This window comes from Cnephaeus nilssonii, assembly GCF_951640355.1.
Source record: "Cnephaeus nilssonii genome assembly, chromosome: X".
NCBI classification, from domain to species: Eukaryota; Metazoa; Chordata; class Mammalia; order Chiroptera; family Vespertilionidae; genus Cnephaeus; species Cnephaeus nilssonii.
The window spans coordinates 122,865,149-122,879,223 of NC_137071.1; the positions used below are offsets into that span (position 1 = coordinate 122,865,149).

General features: G+C 48.1%; 1 protein-coding gene across 1 annotated transcript; it reads right to left on the minus strand.

The window, feature by feature from the left end:
* Positions 1 to 6,834: 6,834 nt before the first annotated feature.
* ZXDB (zinc finger X-linked duplicated B) lies at positions 6,835 to 12,519 on the minus strand. The gene has a single exon (XM_079765968.1). It carries the CDS (start codon positions 12,502 to 12,504, stop codon positions 9,913 to 9,915), a length of 2,592 nt encoding a protein of 863 aa, XP_079622094.1. The 5' UTR covers positions 12,505 to 12,519; the 3' UTR covers positions 6,835 to 9,912.
* Positions 12,520 to 14,075: the final 1,556 nt, after the last annotated feature.

Here is a 14,075-nt window from a genome sequence, read left to right on the forward strand (position 1 = left end):
GCCAAGCTCCAGGTCCAGGGGACAATTTATGCCTTTATTATATAGGATAAGACAGATAATCTTACTAGTTAGTGCTTTTAATTATTTCTACTCTAAATAATTTTAAAGTATGTTAAAACTAAATGTGAATTTTTGATCCATGCCATTGAAGTTGCTAATTCATTTTTCTTTTGATTTTCCGTTGTAACATCAATGGATTATTCAATTCAATAAGCATTTAGATAACCTATAGGTTATCAGCTTTGCAGCTGATTGTATATTTTAATCATTTCTTGAATTATTTTTAAGCTACTATATACTGAAACATTTATTTGTAAAACTTACTATTTTTATAATTTTAAAAAATGAACCATAACATTACAAACAGATCATAAGAATATATGTCCATGAATTTTAACAAAGTGAATACATCCATGTAACCACTTGCCAAAACCGAAACAACATAAATGCCCATAAACAGAATCCTACATAATAAAAAGGCAATATGCAAATTGCATCACTCCACTACGCCCACGATTGGGCCGGCTGGAGGCGTGGGGGGCGGGACTCAGGGTGGCCGATTGGCTGGCGGTAGGAGCGGGGGGCGGGGACTCGAGTCCCCGCCCCCCGCTCCTACCGCCAGCCTAAACGGCAAACGCTGCGGAAGGACCCATGCGGCCGGCGGAAGACGCTGGAGGCGGAACTCAGGGTGGCCAATTGCGTGGCTGCCGGCACCAGTTTTCCGCCAGCAGCAGTTTTCCACTGGCCACCCGCCATCAGGGCGGGGCGCGGCGGGGCAGAGCAAGGTGGGGCGGAGCAAGGCGGGGCAGAGCAAGGTGGGCAGCAGTGGCGCGCAGGTGCAGGTGTGGTGGCCCCAAGGCTGCGGCAGCGGCAGTGCACGCGGCTGAAGCGGCCGCTTGCAGGATTGAATCCTGCAAATGGGCTACTAGTATAAATATAACTATGATGTAGGCATACAATAGAACTCTGTACAACAAGAATAAACCATTTCTATATGCAAAAGCATGGCTGAAGCAAACAAAATGTTGAGTAAAATAAGTCAAACACGAAGACTACACACCATAAAACTCAGTCTGAAGATTTTCCCTGAAATGCAGTGTGTGTGAGAAGCTTCTGTCGGAAATGCCTGCTAGAACCTAGTTATGAATTTGTGCCCAGTTAACTATGAGGAGTCCTTCGTGGTAGATATATTTCTTCTCAAGGTCCACATCCCCCTTTTGATAAAAACCTGTCAGCTTGTCCCATGTCAGTGCAGAAGTGGTTTGGCTAACTGCTCCGGGTCCATCTAGTCCCTCAGTGTGACTCCTGGGTTGAGCAGTGGCCCACAGAGCACGAGAGCCATTTGCTTCCAAGAGGTCTCTCAGGCACCTGTCAAATTCAAGGAAATTTTACAGTCTCCTATAAAATGGCCAAGTCAATATGGGAAGGGTTCATGTATAAACAAAAACACTCAATTCATAACATCAAGAGAAATCAGGGCTAATCCACAAAAGGTAGTTAGCATCAGGAGTAAATGTTTTAACTATTGTGGATCATTTCTATCCATCCTGTAAACATTTTTCAAGTCTTTAGAGGGGGATGAGGCACCTGTTTATACAAAACATCAATAGGTTACAAATGAAGACATTTATTTATTTAAACATATTTTATTGATTTTTTTACGGAGAGGAAGCGAGAAACATCGATCAGCTGCCTCCTGCACACCCCCTACTGGGGATGTGCCCGCAACCAAGGTACATGCCCTTGACTGGAATCGAACCTGGGACCCTTCACTCCACAGGTATCAGCTCTATCCACTGAGCCAAACTGGTTAGTGCCAAATTGTGGGAGCCAGATATAAGTTGACCTGGTCCTTGCACCTGTAGGGGCTAGCAAGGCTGGCACCCTACCCGCACAGATTTCCCAGGCCTGTTTGGATGGCAACTAATCAGTATAACGAGAGCAGCCCCTGCCTACAGAGCTTTCCCAGGGTTTGTTCATATGACTGCTATCAGTAGGATAAGAGCTACTTTCATGGCTTACCAAGAAATATGTATCCAACTAGTGAGATTTATTGTAACAAGAAACCTGTCCTTCAACTTATCCCTCCAGTAGTGATTTTAGAGAAACAAAGAATGTTTTCTTTGTGATTGATTCCCTGCTTAGTGTCTCATGTATAAAAAGCACTTTATTACTAATAAAAGTCGCCAGAGCTTCTCGAGAGTTCTTGGACCTCCTGACCCCGCTGTTTCTCTTGCTTTTGTTTCTCTTATTCTTTCTATTTCTCAATTCCCACCTCCCTACCTCAGCCCGGTTCAATCGTCAGGCTGGACCTGACACCAAATGAAGAATTTTAAACAAATTAGCAAACCAGATCTTAAAATAGACCCGAGCCAAGTTGAGAGCCAGCTGAAAATATAGAAAATTTAAATCCAAACCAGCCTTGAGTGCTAAAGGCAAAACTGGGGAATGCCCTTTAAGGGATTTTGCAAGTTTAAGGAGATTGTTTCTATTGTACAAACTCTTCCTTGGGGAGTGAGAAAATAATCAAGAATAATTCTATTGTCAAGCACTACCCTGGCTAAAGAGTTTAAAGGTGTTGGCTGATCTTGAATGGCTCTAGTTGTTGAGCCAGCAAATCCCCACAGTTCTGGTTAGTTTTCACATAATTTTGTCTGCGTGGTGGCAAGGCCAGCCCATGAGTCTACAACTCCAAATAAGCAGTAGAGCCCATATTAATCTCAAAATCCTACTTGCCATCATTTTGGATTGATCAAGATTCAGCTACATCTAAGAATGGTTAAAAGTAATGGAACTGACAAATCAGGAGCTATAATTAAAACCATAGTCTTACATGGCCCTATTGATGACATTTAAAGTTATACAACAGGATTTATCTGATAATTACATAAACTAGTATTAGAATTTAGAAAAAGCACCATTTACATATACAGAAGTACCGGAATCATATCAGATTTACAGAGAGCTACAATAATCTGTATACTATGCAACTAGTTATTTGTGACATTTGTAATGGTTAATAAAACAAATTTTTATGAACATAGTGCTCATGTGTAGGAAACTCCACCAATTAAGTAAGCAGATCAAATATTTAAGGCTAAGACGTAATATCCCCAAATTTCTAGGCATTTATCCCATTGTCAATGTGGTTTGACCTAGATGTTACCCCATTTTAAAAGAACATTTAAATACTTTTTCCTTTTCAATATATCATTATGCTTTCAGATGTGAGAGAGGACAATTCCATTTCTTTACCAACTTACCCATTTTTATGAATCTGATAGTTTTATTACAATATTTAGGCTAAGGTAGGTGTTCTGAAGAATCCAATGAACTGAACTTCCAGCTCACAGACTATTGCTGGCATTGTACAATGAACCTCTCTCCCAGAAAGCCATGTCTCTGGTAGAAATGTATTCCTGGAAAAATGATTGAGAAGTTAAGACTAGCTGCCAATGAAGTCATACTGTTCTCTATTTGTCACATAACGGTTTGACCTTCTATATTAAATGAAATTCCTTGGCGAACAGGCCTCATTATTTTCTCATATCCTCTATAGCACCTACTAAAGGAGAACAAACTACTTAGGCCTCTTTACTTCTTTCTCTTAGTCACCAAGAGATAATATATGGGCATGAATACCATTTTGATATAAGGGGGAAAGGTTTTTCTTTCTGCTCTAAGAAAGTGCCATTCTATCACATGACACACTCGAACTCCAATAATACAATGTACAGAACCATTAACTTCCTTTTTTTTAAAAGTAAAGAATCCTTCCAGATTTTTATTATTTTTCCTTAACTTTTATTTTTTAAACTGTTTAAATTAAATCTTTATTGTTGAAAGTATTAAATATGTCCCCATTCTCCCCCATTGACCCCTTCTAGCCCGCTGCTGTCCCAGGCCTTCACCACCCTATTGTCTGTGTCCATGGATTATGCATATATGCATACAAATGTTCAAATTATGTTAAATGTTGTCCATATAATAGTTCACAACAACAACAACAACAAAAGTTAGGCTTGCCCAACCGTTGAGCATCGACCTATGAACCAGGAGGTCATGGTTTGATTCTCGGTCAGGACACATGCCTGGGTTGTGGGCTCAATCCCCAGTAGGGGGTGTGCAGGAGGCAGCTGATCAATGATTCTCATCATTGATGTTTTTATCTCTCTCCCTCTTCCTTCCTCTCTAAAATCAATAAAAATTTATTAAAAATAACACGTTAGGTGTATTCTTTTTGACTTCACTTAAAAAGCATTCCAATTTTTAAACATTGACATGAGGTCAACACAAGGAACTCACAAAGGAAGTAATCTTCAAAATACTGAACTCTATGTAATTAGCCTCGAGAGTGAAGTAAGACACATTACAGCATGAAGCTGGCAGCCTAATTACTGTCAAGAAATTACTCCTATCTGAAGCAAATTTTCTTATATTTGAACTTTTCCGTTTTCCATTTAAGACAGTGGGCGGCAAACTCATTAGTCAACAGAGCCAAATATCAACAGTACAACGATTAAAATTTCTTTGGAGAGCCAAATTTTTTAAACTTAAACTTCTTCTAACGCCACTTCTTCAAAACAGACTCGCCCAGGCCGTGGTATTTTGTGGAAGAGCCACACTCAAGGGGCCAAAGAGCCGCATGTGGCTCATGAGCTGCAGTTTGCCGACCACAGATTTAAGGTATTGGGAAAAGGACAATACACATTCTAAAATATTCATAAAGATCATATGCAACTGTTTTTCTTAGCCATCAATTTTCCCTTACCATGTTGCTCTAAATTGAAATGCAGGTCTTTTCCACTTGATCAAATATCAACATAGGGGTTAAAAATCCTTCTAGCAAGAGAAAAGGAAAGAGTCACATTTAAAATGATAAACTTTTCCTGAACAATTAGCAGCATTTTATCCTACCAAGATATACAAACTTGGCTTCATTGACTGGTCAGAAACCGGGGAAAAGGTATATAGGTCCCAAATAGCACCTGTACAAGGGAAATGTGAGGCTACAACTCCTCCTTAATAACTAATTATTTCCCCATTAGGTGGTTTGTGAACTAACTGGATGGCAACTTTGATGGTAGAGAAGGAGTGTGCTGAATGGGGATGTTTCCTGCCATAGTGGCTTTGCAGAGGGGTTTTGTAAAATCTACAGTAAAGTTGGGGATGATTGAAAAATTGCTAACAAGAATAACAATGGGTCAATCAGGTTTACCACAGGTAGAGGCAGGCACCAGATGTCAATCCATCATTCAGACAGGTTCCCTGAAGAGGCTAAAGCTTGAGAGTATCATGTCATATTTTTATGCCAAGGTTTTCCACTTACAGGAATTAAAACAGAAAATAATGGTCCCGCCGGTATGGCTCAGTGGTTGCGCATAGACCTAAGAACCAGGAGGTCAGGGCACATGCCTGGGTTTCGAGCTCAGTCTCCAGTGGGGGGCATGCAGGAGGCAGCCAATCAATGATTCTCTCTCATCATTGATGTTTCTATCTCTCTCCCTCTCCCTTCCTCTCTGAAATCAATAAAAACAGTTAAAAAAGAAAAGCAGTAGTAGAAAACACACGAATGGACAGAAACTGCCAAGCTCATTTTAATGCACAGTAAACTAGAAAGGTAATGTAACATCCAGATTGGTGCTGGCCAACAGAAATAAAACAAGAGCAATATATGTAATTTTAATTAAAAAATTGTGATAATATGTATAATTTTAAGTTTTCTATAGTCACTCTCTGAAATCAATAAAAATATATTTAAAAAAAAGAGTTTAGGTCACAGAGACAAATATACTTCATAATCTATTCATGTTCTATGTTTTGCTACTCAAGTGTTGTATTATATTAATTATACTACCTGGTAAAATTAAAGCCAAGGCAAATATATTTTTCACTTATGATCAACAGAGCCCATAGGATCAGACTTCTTTTTAAGTCATCATGTTATTGTATTTTCAATTGGCAAGATTTTAAAATAAAAATCAATAACTGAGGAGAAACAGAAAGAAAATAGGATTAAAAGATGTACCATTATTTAAAATGCCACCACCAACAGAAATTAAATTGCTTACACTGAAATTATAAAGGCTTCACCATTTTTCTAGAAAATGATGTTGAAAGAGAAATCATTTGAACAAATTTGTTCAGTGAAACTGTGAGCTCATCTATATATATATATATAAAAAAGCCTAAGTGACCGAACGACCAGCCATTATGATGTGCACTGACCACCAGGGGGCAGACACTCAACGCAGGAGCTGCCCCCTGGTGGTCAGTGTACTCGCACAGTGGGAGGGCCTCTCAGTTGGCCAACCCGTCCTGGCGGCCCACCAGCCTGGTGGTGGCCACTCACTCCCTCAGTAGTCCTGCACGTCCAATCTCCGGAGAACGGGCCAGGCACCCAGTGCCACCGGCATGATCCCGACAGCGCCGCTGGCCTCCTGGAAGTCGGCCTCAGGCACCGCGGCCGCTTACCCTCCCTAGACGCTCAGCAAGGAATAATATAAAAGCTGCCGCCAAGTGGCTCCCAACAATCGGCGCAAATGTCAGTGGGACAGATCCAGATCCCTGGCTGGCAAGGGCATCCCACCGCCCACCCGGAGGGCCAATCACATCCCAGCCCTCACCCCCAACCCCCTCAGGACCCCACCCATGCACAAATTTGTGCACTGGGCCTCTAGTAGATAAATAAAAGGTTTTGAAAAAAAGCAACATTTGTCCTTGGAAAATTCCAGCAAGGAGTATTAAAAACATAGATTATTATTTTTTATTGGAAAGAAGTTGGTTTAAGGAATTAAAAAATGAAGTCACAGTATTAAGTTCTTTTCATGTTTAAATAATTTATTTAATGTTTGCTACTTGTGTGTTCATTTTAATACATAACACACATATCTGTCAGACATGAAAAATAGTGGTCTATTTAAGAGGCTTTAATGATTGACAATATTTTTTGAAATGTACTTTATGAATATAAATATTTCCAAAGCAAAGAGAGAAAATAAGTGAATAAGTAGACACAATGAAATTCTGAGCAAAAAGTATGACTAATTTCTGTTCTTCAATAAATGAATACAACCACTGTAAAAATATATGTGTGTATACCCAACACACACACTACAGAAACATTTCAAAGTGGAAAATATTTAGTGCACTGCCGAAGTGCTACAATAACTGCCATCCATAGACATTCACATGCAAACACTATTGGACTAATAAACTAGAGCAAGTATTAATTAGCAGAACTCCTTTGCAAAAACATTTAAAAAATGGAAATAATGAAACCGAAATCTACTTCTCATCTGAACAGTATAGAAAATAATCTCCTGTTATCTGCATCACATCACATACACACGAATTATTATCTAAGCTCAGAAAATAACTTCTTACTGTACACACAGAACTGCAGTGTATACTCAGCAAATGTTATCATTGGCAGAAAATGGGCCATGAGGCAAATGTCTGAAGGATAGTGGCAGGAAGAGATCTAACTACTTAAGAAGAAAAAAGAAAAGCCTGGCAAGAACCGGAATGTGCATGCAAAAGAGTGGAGTGGGAAGAAAGCAGAAAGTAATCAACCAAATTAAAGTGGAAAACAGCAGCTAATTATAACACAGGAACGAATCGTGAAAGTTGGATGAGTGGGAAGGGAGAGGCGAAAAGAATTTTTCTTTTTTTTTTTAAAGCTGTAAGTCACTGGCTAAAGTCCACTTTGAATGTGAGTTGGACTTTAGTTCCACAAAATTCAAAATGCCCAATGGACACAGACCACCAGGGGGTGAGGGCATGAGTGGGCGGGGGGAACAATGGGGCGATAAGGACACATATGCAATACCTGAACCAATAAAGAAAAAAAAATTAAAAAAAGAAAAAAATTCAAAATACTCTACTCATATAAGGCGACACTTTACACAATATTCAAATTCAATCTTTCCTTCCAACTCTGGGCAAGTGCAAACAATGAGCTCTCCAGACCGGACAGGAGGAACCGTGCTCCATTGTCAGTGACTCATGCAACGGCAGGATCCACGGTCACAGTGAAGTCTGACTTTGGAAACAGGGCGAAGATGGTGTCAAACTGATCTAATGGAGAGGGATGCGGAAGTAACTGTGAGGAATGTCTCCTGGCATTTTCCCATAAACTCCTGGGGAGGGAACTGTTCATCGGAGGGAATACATAGATTCCCCATCCTGCTTCACCTTAACCCTTAAAAACCTTATTGTCTGAACATGAACAGGACTAAATTATTCCACTTTTTCCCTTATAGCAGGAAGGAATAAGAGGGTAAAAGATTATATAAGTTCATCAAAATACACCCACGCAAATATTTTTCTTTACATATTAATAACTGGAAAAGTCTAAGGTGTGTTGACTATGTGTGTGCATTTCTATGGCCATTTGACAGCTAGGAAACTGAGGCTTGGTGACACTAATTTATTCAAGGCCACTTATCCACCACAAATTTGATCTTGGGTCCATTTCATGTCAAAGACCTAGCTGGCCATTTCTACAAGGAAGCCTCCCATTTCAAAAGAGGTCAGAAAGATAAACTTGAGGACAGCCAACATATTTTTGTTATCTTTTCTTCTCGCTAGTTCTATCATTACTTAAGAAAATATTTTGGCTTTGAATAATATTTCTATTAATCTTTTACAAATGCCTTAAACAGCATATCTTCCTCCGCTAACAGTAACTCTACAAGAACAATTCATGACATCAGAAGCACAAGTAATCATGAATTAATGCAATGAACAGCAGCAGCTGTGGATATCTCGAGATTAACACGAGACATTATGTGCTACTGATAAATGAGCACAACATAGCCTATAAAACATGCCTGCACAAAAAGCTGTATTTCCAGTCTGACCAACTCCCTAGATCCAACTATAAAGTTAAGGAAACAGAGGGAAGAGAGGAACTTAACACCAGAGGGATGTCATCAACAAAACTTAAGACGGTGGCAAATGTTACATGTGAAACCACCTCATTCTTTCAAGGAATAAAACTGCAAGAAAAGTAGGCAAAGGGGGAAATATATAGATTAAAAAGACACTTCTGGGGGTGATCACTTTGTAACTTATTTAAATGGCAGGTAACTATGTTGTACGGTGAAATATGTTGTATGACAAATGTAATTGAAAAATAAAAAGTTAATATTTTAAGAAAGAATAAAAAAGACACTTAAGAGACTTAAAGTATTCTAATTATTAAAAATATTAAAACAACCTAGTATTTATGAAAAAACTGGATATTGGAACCCTGACTGAACATTTATTACTATTAAGAAGTTACTGTTAACTTTAAGTATGATAATGGAATTGTAGGTTTTTTTTCCTAAAAGAACCCATAACATATAGAACTATACATTGAGTACTAACGGTTGAAATCAACCATAAAATGATGTGATGTCTGATATTTACTCCAAAAAATACTGCAAGAGGGTTTAAGTGGAGATTAGCTAAACAAAATTGTTCATGAATTAATAACTGTTGAAGTTGGGCGCCAAGAACATAGATGCTTATTGTGTTTTATGCATGTTTTTTGAAAAAGTACATGCAACACCGTTACTGAAAATGTCATTTTTTTTATGAAAAGAAGTATATTATCAAGGAATCACAGAGCTCAGAGGACCTCAGAAGCAATCTATTCAAACGACCTCATTGTATAAATAAGGACATTAAGGCTCAGATAGGTTAAGTGACTTGCTCAGGGTCACTCAACTCAACAGTTCCAGATTCAAGGTCAGAATGGAGACCTGCAAACGCGCAGCCCGGGCCGTGTTCTCTCTCAAAGCCCAGAGAAAGGACCGCGGCTCCACACCGAGTCCGGAACGTCCTCAACATCGAGTGTAACGGAGACACGCGCGCCGCGTGGCGTGGCGTGGCGTGGCGTGGCGAGGAATGCAGGGCGAGGGCTCATACCAGAAAGGAGCCGCCAGTCACGGTGATGAGGTCCGTCTCTTTGGGACAGCCGTGGCTCCCTGCGGGATGCGAGAACCCGAACTGGGTGTCCTCCTCCTCCTCCTCCTGCGCGAAGAAGTCCGGGTCGGGGTGGACGGCCCAGTCGGCCTTGGAGGGCGCCAGCAGCTCGGAGACGCTGTTCTCGCAGAGGGTGCTGGAGGGGGTCAGCGCGTCGGTGTCCGCGGTCAGCTTGCTGCTGGGGGTCAGGGCCTGGGGCTCCTGGCCGGAGGTTTTCAGGGCCAAAGAGCCCAGAGACCCCAAGGGCCCCGCGCCCGGGCCGGACCCGTCGTCCAGGCCCAAGGGGCTCTGCTGAAAGCCGGTGGCTGTCGTCCCAAAGAACAGCGAGGTATCCAGGCTCTGAGGGAGGTCGGTGGTGGCCAGCAGGGCCCGCGGGTCCACGGGCTGCCCCAAGGGGGCGCCGCTGTGGCCGCCGGCGGGGAGGCTCCCGGCCAGCGTGGGGCTCACGGAGGCCACGTCGATGGTCAAGATGCCCGAGTTGACCAGGGCCGTGTCCAGCACCGCGGCGGACCCGTGCTGCCCGCCGCCCCCGCCCCCGCCCCCGCCGCCGCCGCCGCCCCCGGGCCCCTCGGAGAAGAGGGACACCAGCTCGGCGTCGCTGAGGTCGCTCTGGGCCTGGCTGGTGAGCTCGCTGCTGGGCGTGAGCGCACTGGCGGCCTCCAGCTGGGCCAGGAGGTCGGGGCCCAGGTTGTGCCTCTTGGCCATGTGCGTCTTCATGCTGTGCTTGGAGGTGAAGAGCTTGTTGCAGGTGGAGACGGGGCAGCGGCTCTTCCAGGTGTCCCCGTCCTGCAGGTGCTTCTTGGAGTGGATGTAGAGGCTGCTGCGCGCGGAGAAGCGGGCGGAGCAGCCCTCCACGGGGCACACGAAGGGCTTGGTGCCCAGGTGGGTGATGCTGTGGCCCTTGAGGTGCTCGGCCCTGGTGAAGGACTTGCCGCAGCCCTGCACGGGGCACAGGAACCTGCGGTCGTCGTCGTGCTTCCTCTTGTGCCTGAGCAGCTTGGACATGCTGGTGAAGGTCCAGCCGCAGCCGTCAAAGTCGCACAGGAAGGGCCTCTCGCCCGTGTGGCTGCGCAGGTGGATCTTGAGGCGGCAGGCCTTGTCGTACTGCTTGCTGCAGCCCGGGAAGGAGCAGGAGAAGAGCTCCTGCTCGCGGAAGTGGGCGCGGTTGTGGGAGAAGAGGGCGCTGACGGTGATGAAGGTCTTCTTGCAGCCCGAGAAGGCGCACTGGTAGGGCCGCTCGGGCTCGAAGTGGCTGCGCTGGTGGGCGCTGAGCTTGGCCTGCGTGGGGAAGCTGTCCTCGCACACCTCGCACTTGAAGGAGTTCTCCTGCTCGTGGCCCTTCATGTGCGCCTTGAGGTTGTACACGGTGGTGAAGCTCTTGCCGCAGCCCGGCGCCGGGCAGCCGAAGGGCCGCAGCTTGTCGTGCGACTGCAGGTGCCGCTTGAGCTTGTAGGACGTGGTGAAGGTCCAGCCGCAGCCGCCCAGCGGGCACTTGAAGGGCCGCTGGCCCTGGCTGCTGCTGTGCGTCAGCAGGTGCACCTTCAGCTGGTGCTTCTTGGCGAAGGTCTGGCCGCACTGCGCCTCGGGGCACAGGTACAGCAGCAGCCCCGCGGCGGCGGCGGCGGCGGCGGCGGCGGCGGCGGTGGTGGCGGAGGCCGGGCCCAGGGGCGGCGCGCGGGGGCTCGGGGCGGCCGGGGCCGTGGCCGGCGCCTCGGCCTCCGCCTCCTCCTCCTCCTCCTGGGGCGCGGGCTCCGCGGGCTCGGCGGGCTCGGCCAGCAGCAGGTCGGGCGGCCGCTCGGGGCAGTCGCCGGGCTGCGCGGCGTGCGGGGCCCCGGCCGGGGGCGCCATCGGGCCCGCGGGCTGCGGCGCGGGCTGCGGGGCGGGCGCGACCCCCGGCTCCCAGGCGGGCGGCGGCGGCGGCGGCGGCGGGGGCGCGGCGAGGGTCAGGACGCCGTTCTCGAAGCGCAGCAGCAGGTTCTGGCTGTGGAGGGTCACGGTGCCCGCGAAGGCCGCGGCGGGGCCCAGGCCCGGCCCGGGCAGCGGGGCGGCCAGCGGGGCCGGCGCCGGGGCGGGGAGCGCGGCCGGGAGCGCCGACAGGCAGCGGGGCCCCGGCGCGGGGCGGCCCGCGGGGTTCGCGCCGCCCTCGCCCCCCCGGAGCCCGGGGCCCGGCCCGGCCTCCTCCCTCCACACGGGCCCCGCGGCCTGGCCGCCGCCGCCCGCGGGCCCCACGTCGCCACCCACCGGGTCCAGCAGCACCAGGAAGAAGTCGTCGCCGCCGCCGCCGCCCGCCGCCGGCTCGGGCCTGGGCGCCAGAGGGCTGGGGCCTGGGCCCCGCGAGGCCGCGCGGGCCTCCTGGCGCCGCCGCCCGCGCCCGCCATCTTGGGGGCCCCGCAGCAGCAGGAGGCGGCGCGCGGGGGCCTGGCCGGCCCGCGGGTCGAGGGCGCCGTGGACGCGGCCGCCGCCCGCGGGGCTGCGGGCGCCGCCGCCCTGCGGCGCCCCGCGGGCCGGGAGCAGCCCCGGGATTTCCATGGCGGCGTCCGCAGGCTCCGCTGGCGCCGGCGCGGGGAGGAGGTGCGACCCCGCCCCCTGCCGCGGGCCCGAACACGCTCCGGAGGCGAGAGCCGCGCGCACGGACCCGCCCTATCAGCTCCCACAACGTGGGAGCGCCGCGGCCGTTTAAATGCCGTGGGCCGGGGCCGGGGCCGGGGCCGGGGCCGGGGCCGGGGCCGGGGCCGGGGCAGGGCCGCGAACGCACTGGAAAGCCCCGCGGCGGCGCCTGCTGCCCCCGCCCCGCCCCCCCCACAGACCCTTCAGCGGGGGCGCCGCCGCCTCCCGGGTGAACGGCGCTGACAGCTCCCGTGGAGGCGGCTGCAGTGCCCAGAGGTCTGTCTGCCAACTGCAGCCCGGGTCCCCCTCACCCTGTCACCCACCGCAGACACCCACCCTCCGGGGCTCAGCCCGGGTTAGTGCTTCTCCCGCGTGAGCACTCACGGGCTGGATGGACGGACGGATGGACGGACGGCAGGGTATTCCTCAGAGGACACAGTATGTGTCAGCCTTCGGCTACCCAGTGCTGGCAATCCTCCTGAAAGGGGCGTCTTTTTTGTTTGTTTGTTTGCTTTCTGGGCAACTTCCGTATCCAGAACTGCCCTGACCAGGAAAATTTGGTACCTAATATATATTTTTAAAGAAATCTTTAATGATATCAGAGAGGAGGGGAGAAGGAGAGAGAGAAACATCCATGATGAGAGAGAATCATTGTTTGGCTGCCTCCTGCGCGCCCCACACTGGGGGATAGAGCCCACATCAGGGTATGTGCCCGGACCGGGAATCAAACCGTGACCTCCTTGTTCATGGGTCGATGCTGAACTACTGAGCCACACTGGCCCGGCAGAGTTTCGTAATTCAGATGGTTACTTTGATTCGGCAAACGGTTACTTTGCTTGGCAAATGGTTAATTAATTTCACATCAGTTATTTCATATATGCGGATGCAAGGTCCCTGCTTCAGAGCCCATTGGATTCCTATAGTCACTGGTTTTTGTCTCTGTATTTACTGTTTTTAGTATTTCCCAAACTGTCCAGACCCAAGCCGAGGAGAGCTTTTTAGTTCCCTCCCCCTGGCTTCCTTTTCCTCAGCCTATCAGACACTTGAACTTAACCTTTCCAAGAAGAAGCACTTCCCCCCAAGGTCTACTGTGAGCTGCCTTGCAACTATGAAGTGGGATCTTGAAGTATGAGGAAGTATTGGGAAACTGAAGAACTGTGGACTACGGGCGGGGTTGGCTCAGAGGTTCAGGCTGGACCTCGGAACCAGGAGGTCAAGGTTCAATTCCCAGTCAGGGCACATGCCAGGGTTGTAGGCTCCATCCCCAGTAGGGGGCGTGCAGGAGGCAACGGATCAGTGATTTTCTCTCATCATTGATGTTTCAGTGTGTCTCCCTCTCCCTTCTCTGAAATCAATAAAACTGTATTTAAAAAAAAATGAACTGTGGCCCTAGCTGGTTTGGCTCAGTAGATAGAGCATCGGCCTGGGGACTGAAGGGTCCCGGGTTCGATTCCGGTCAAAGGCACATGCCGGGGTTGTGGGCTCAATCCCCA

Excerpts from the sequence above, each read along its gene's own strand:
- ZXDB (XM_079765968.1), bottom strand. The coding sequence starts at position 12,504 with ATGGAAATCCCGGGGCTGCTCCCGGCCCGCGGGGCGCCGCAGGGCGGC.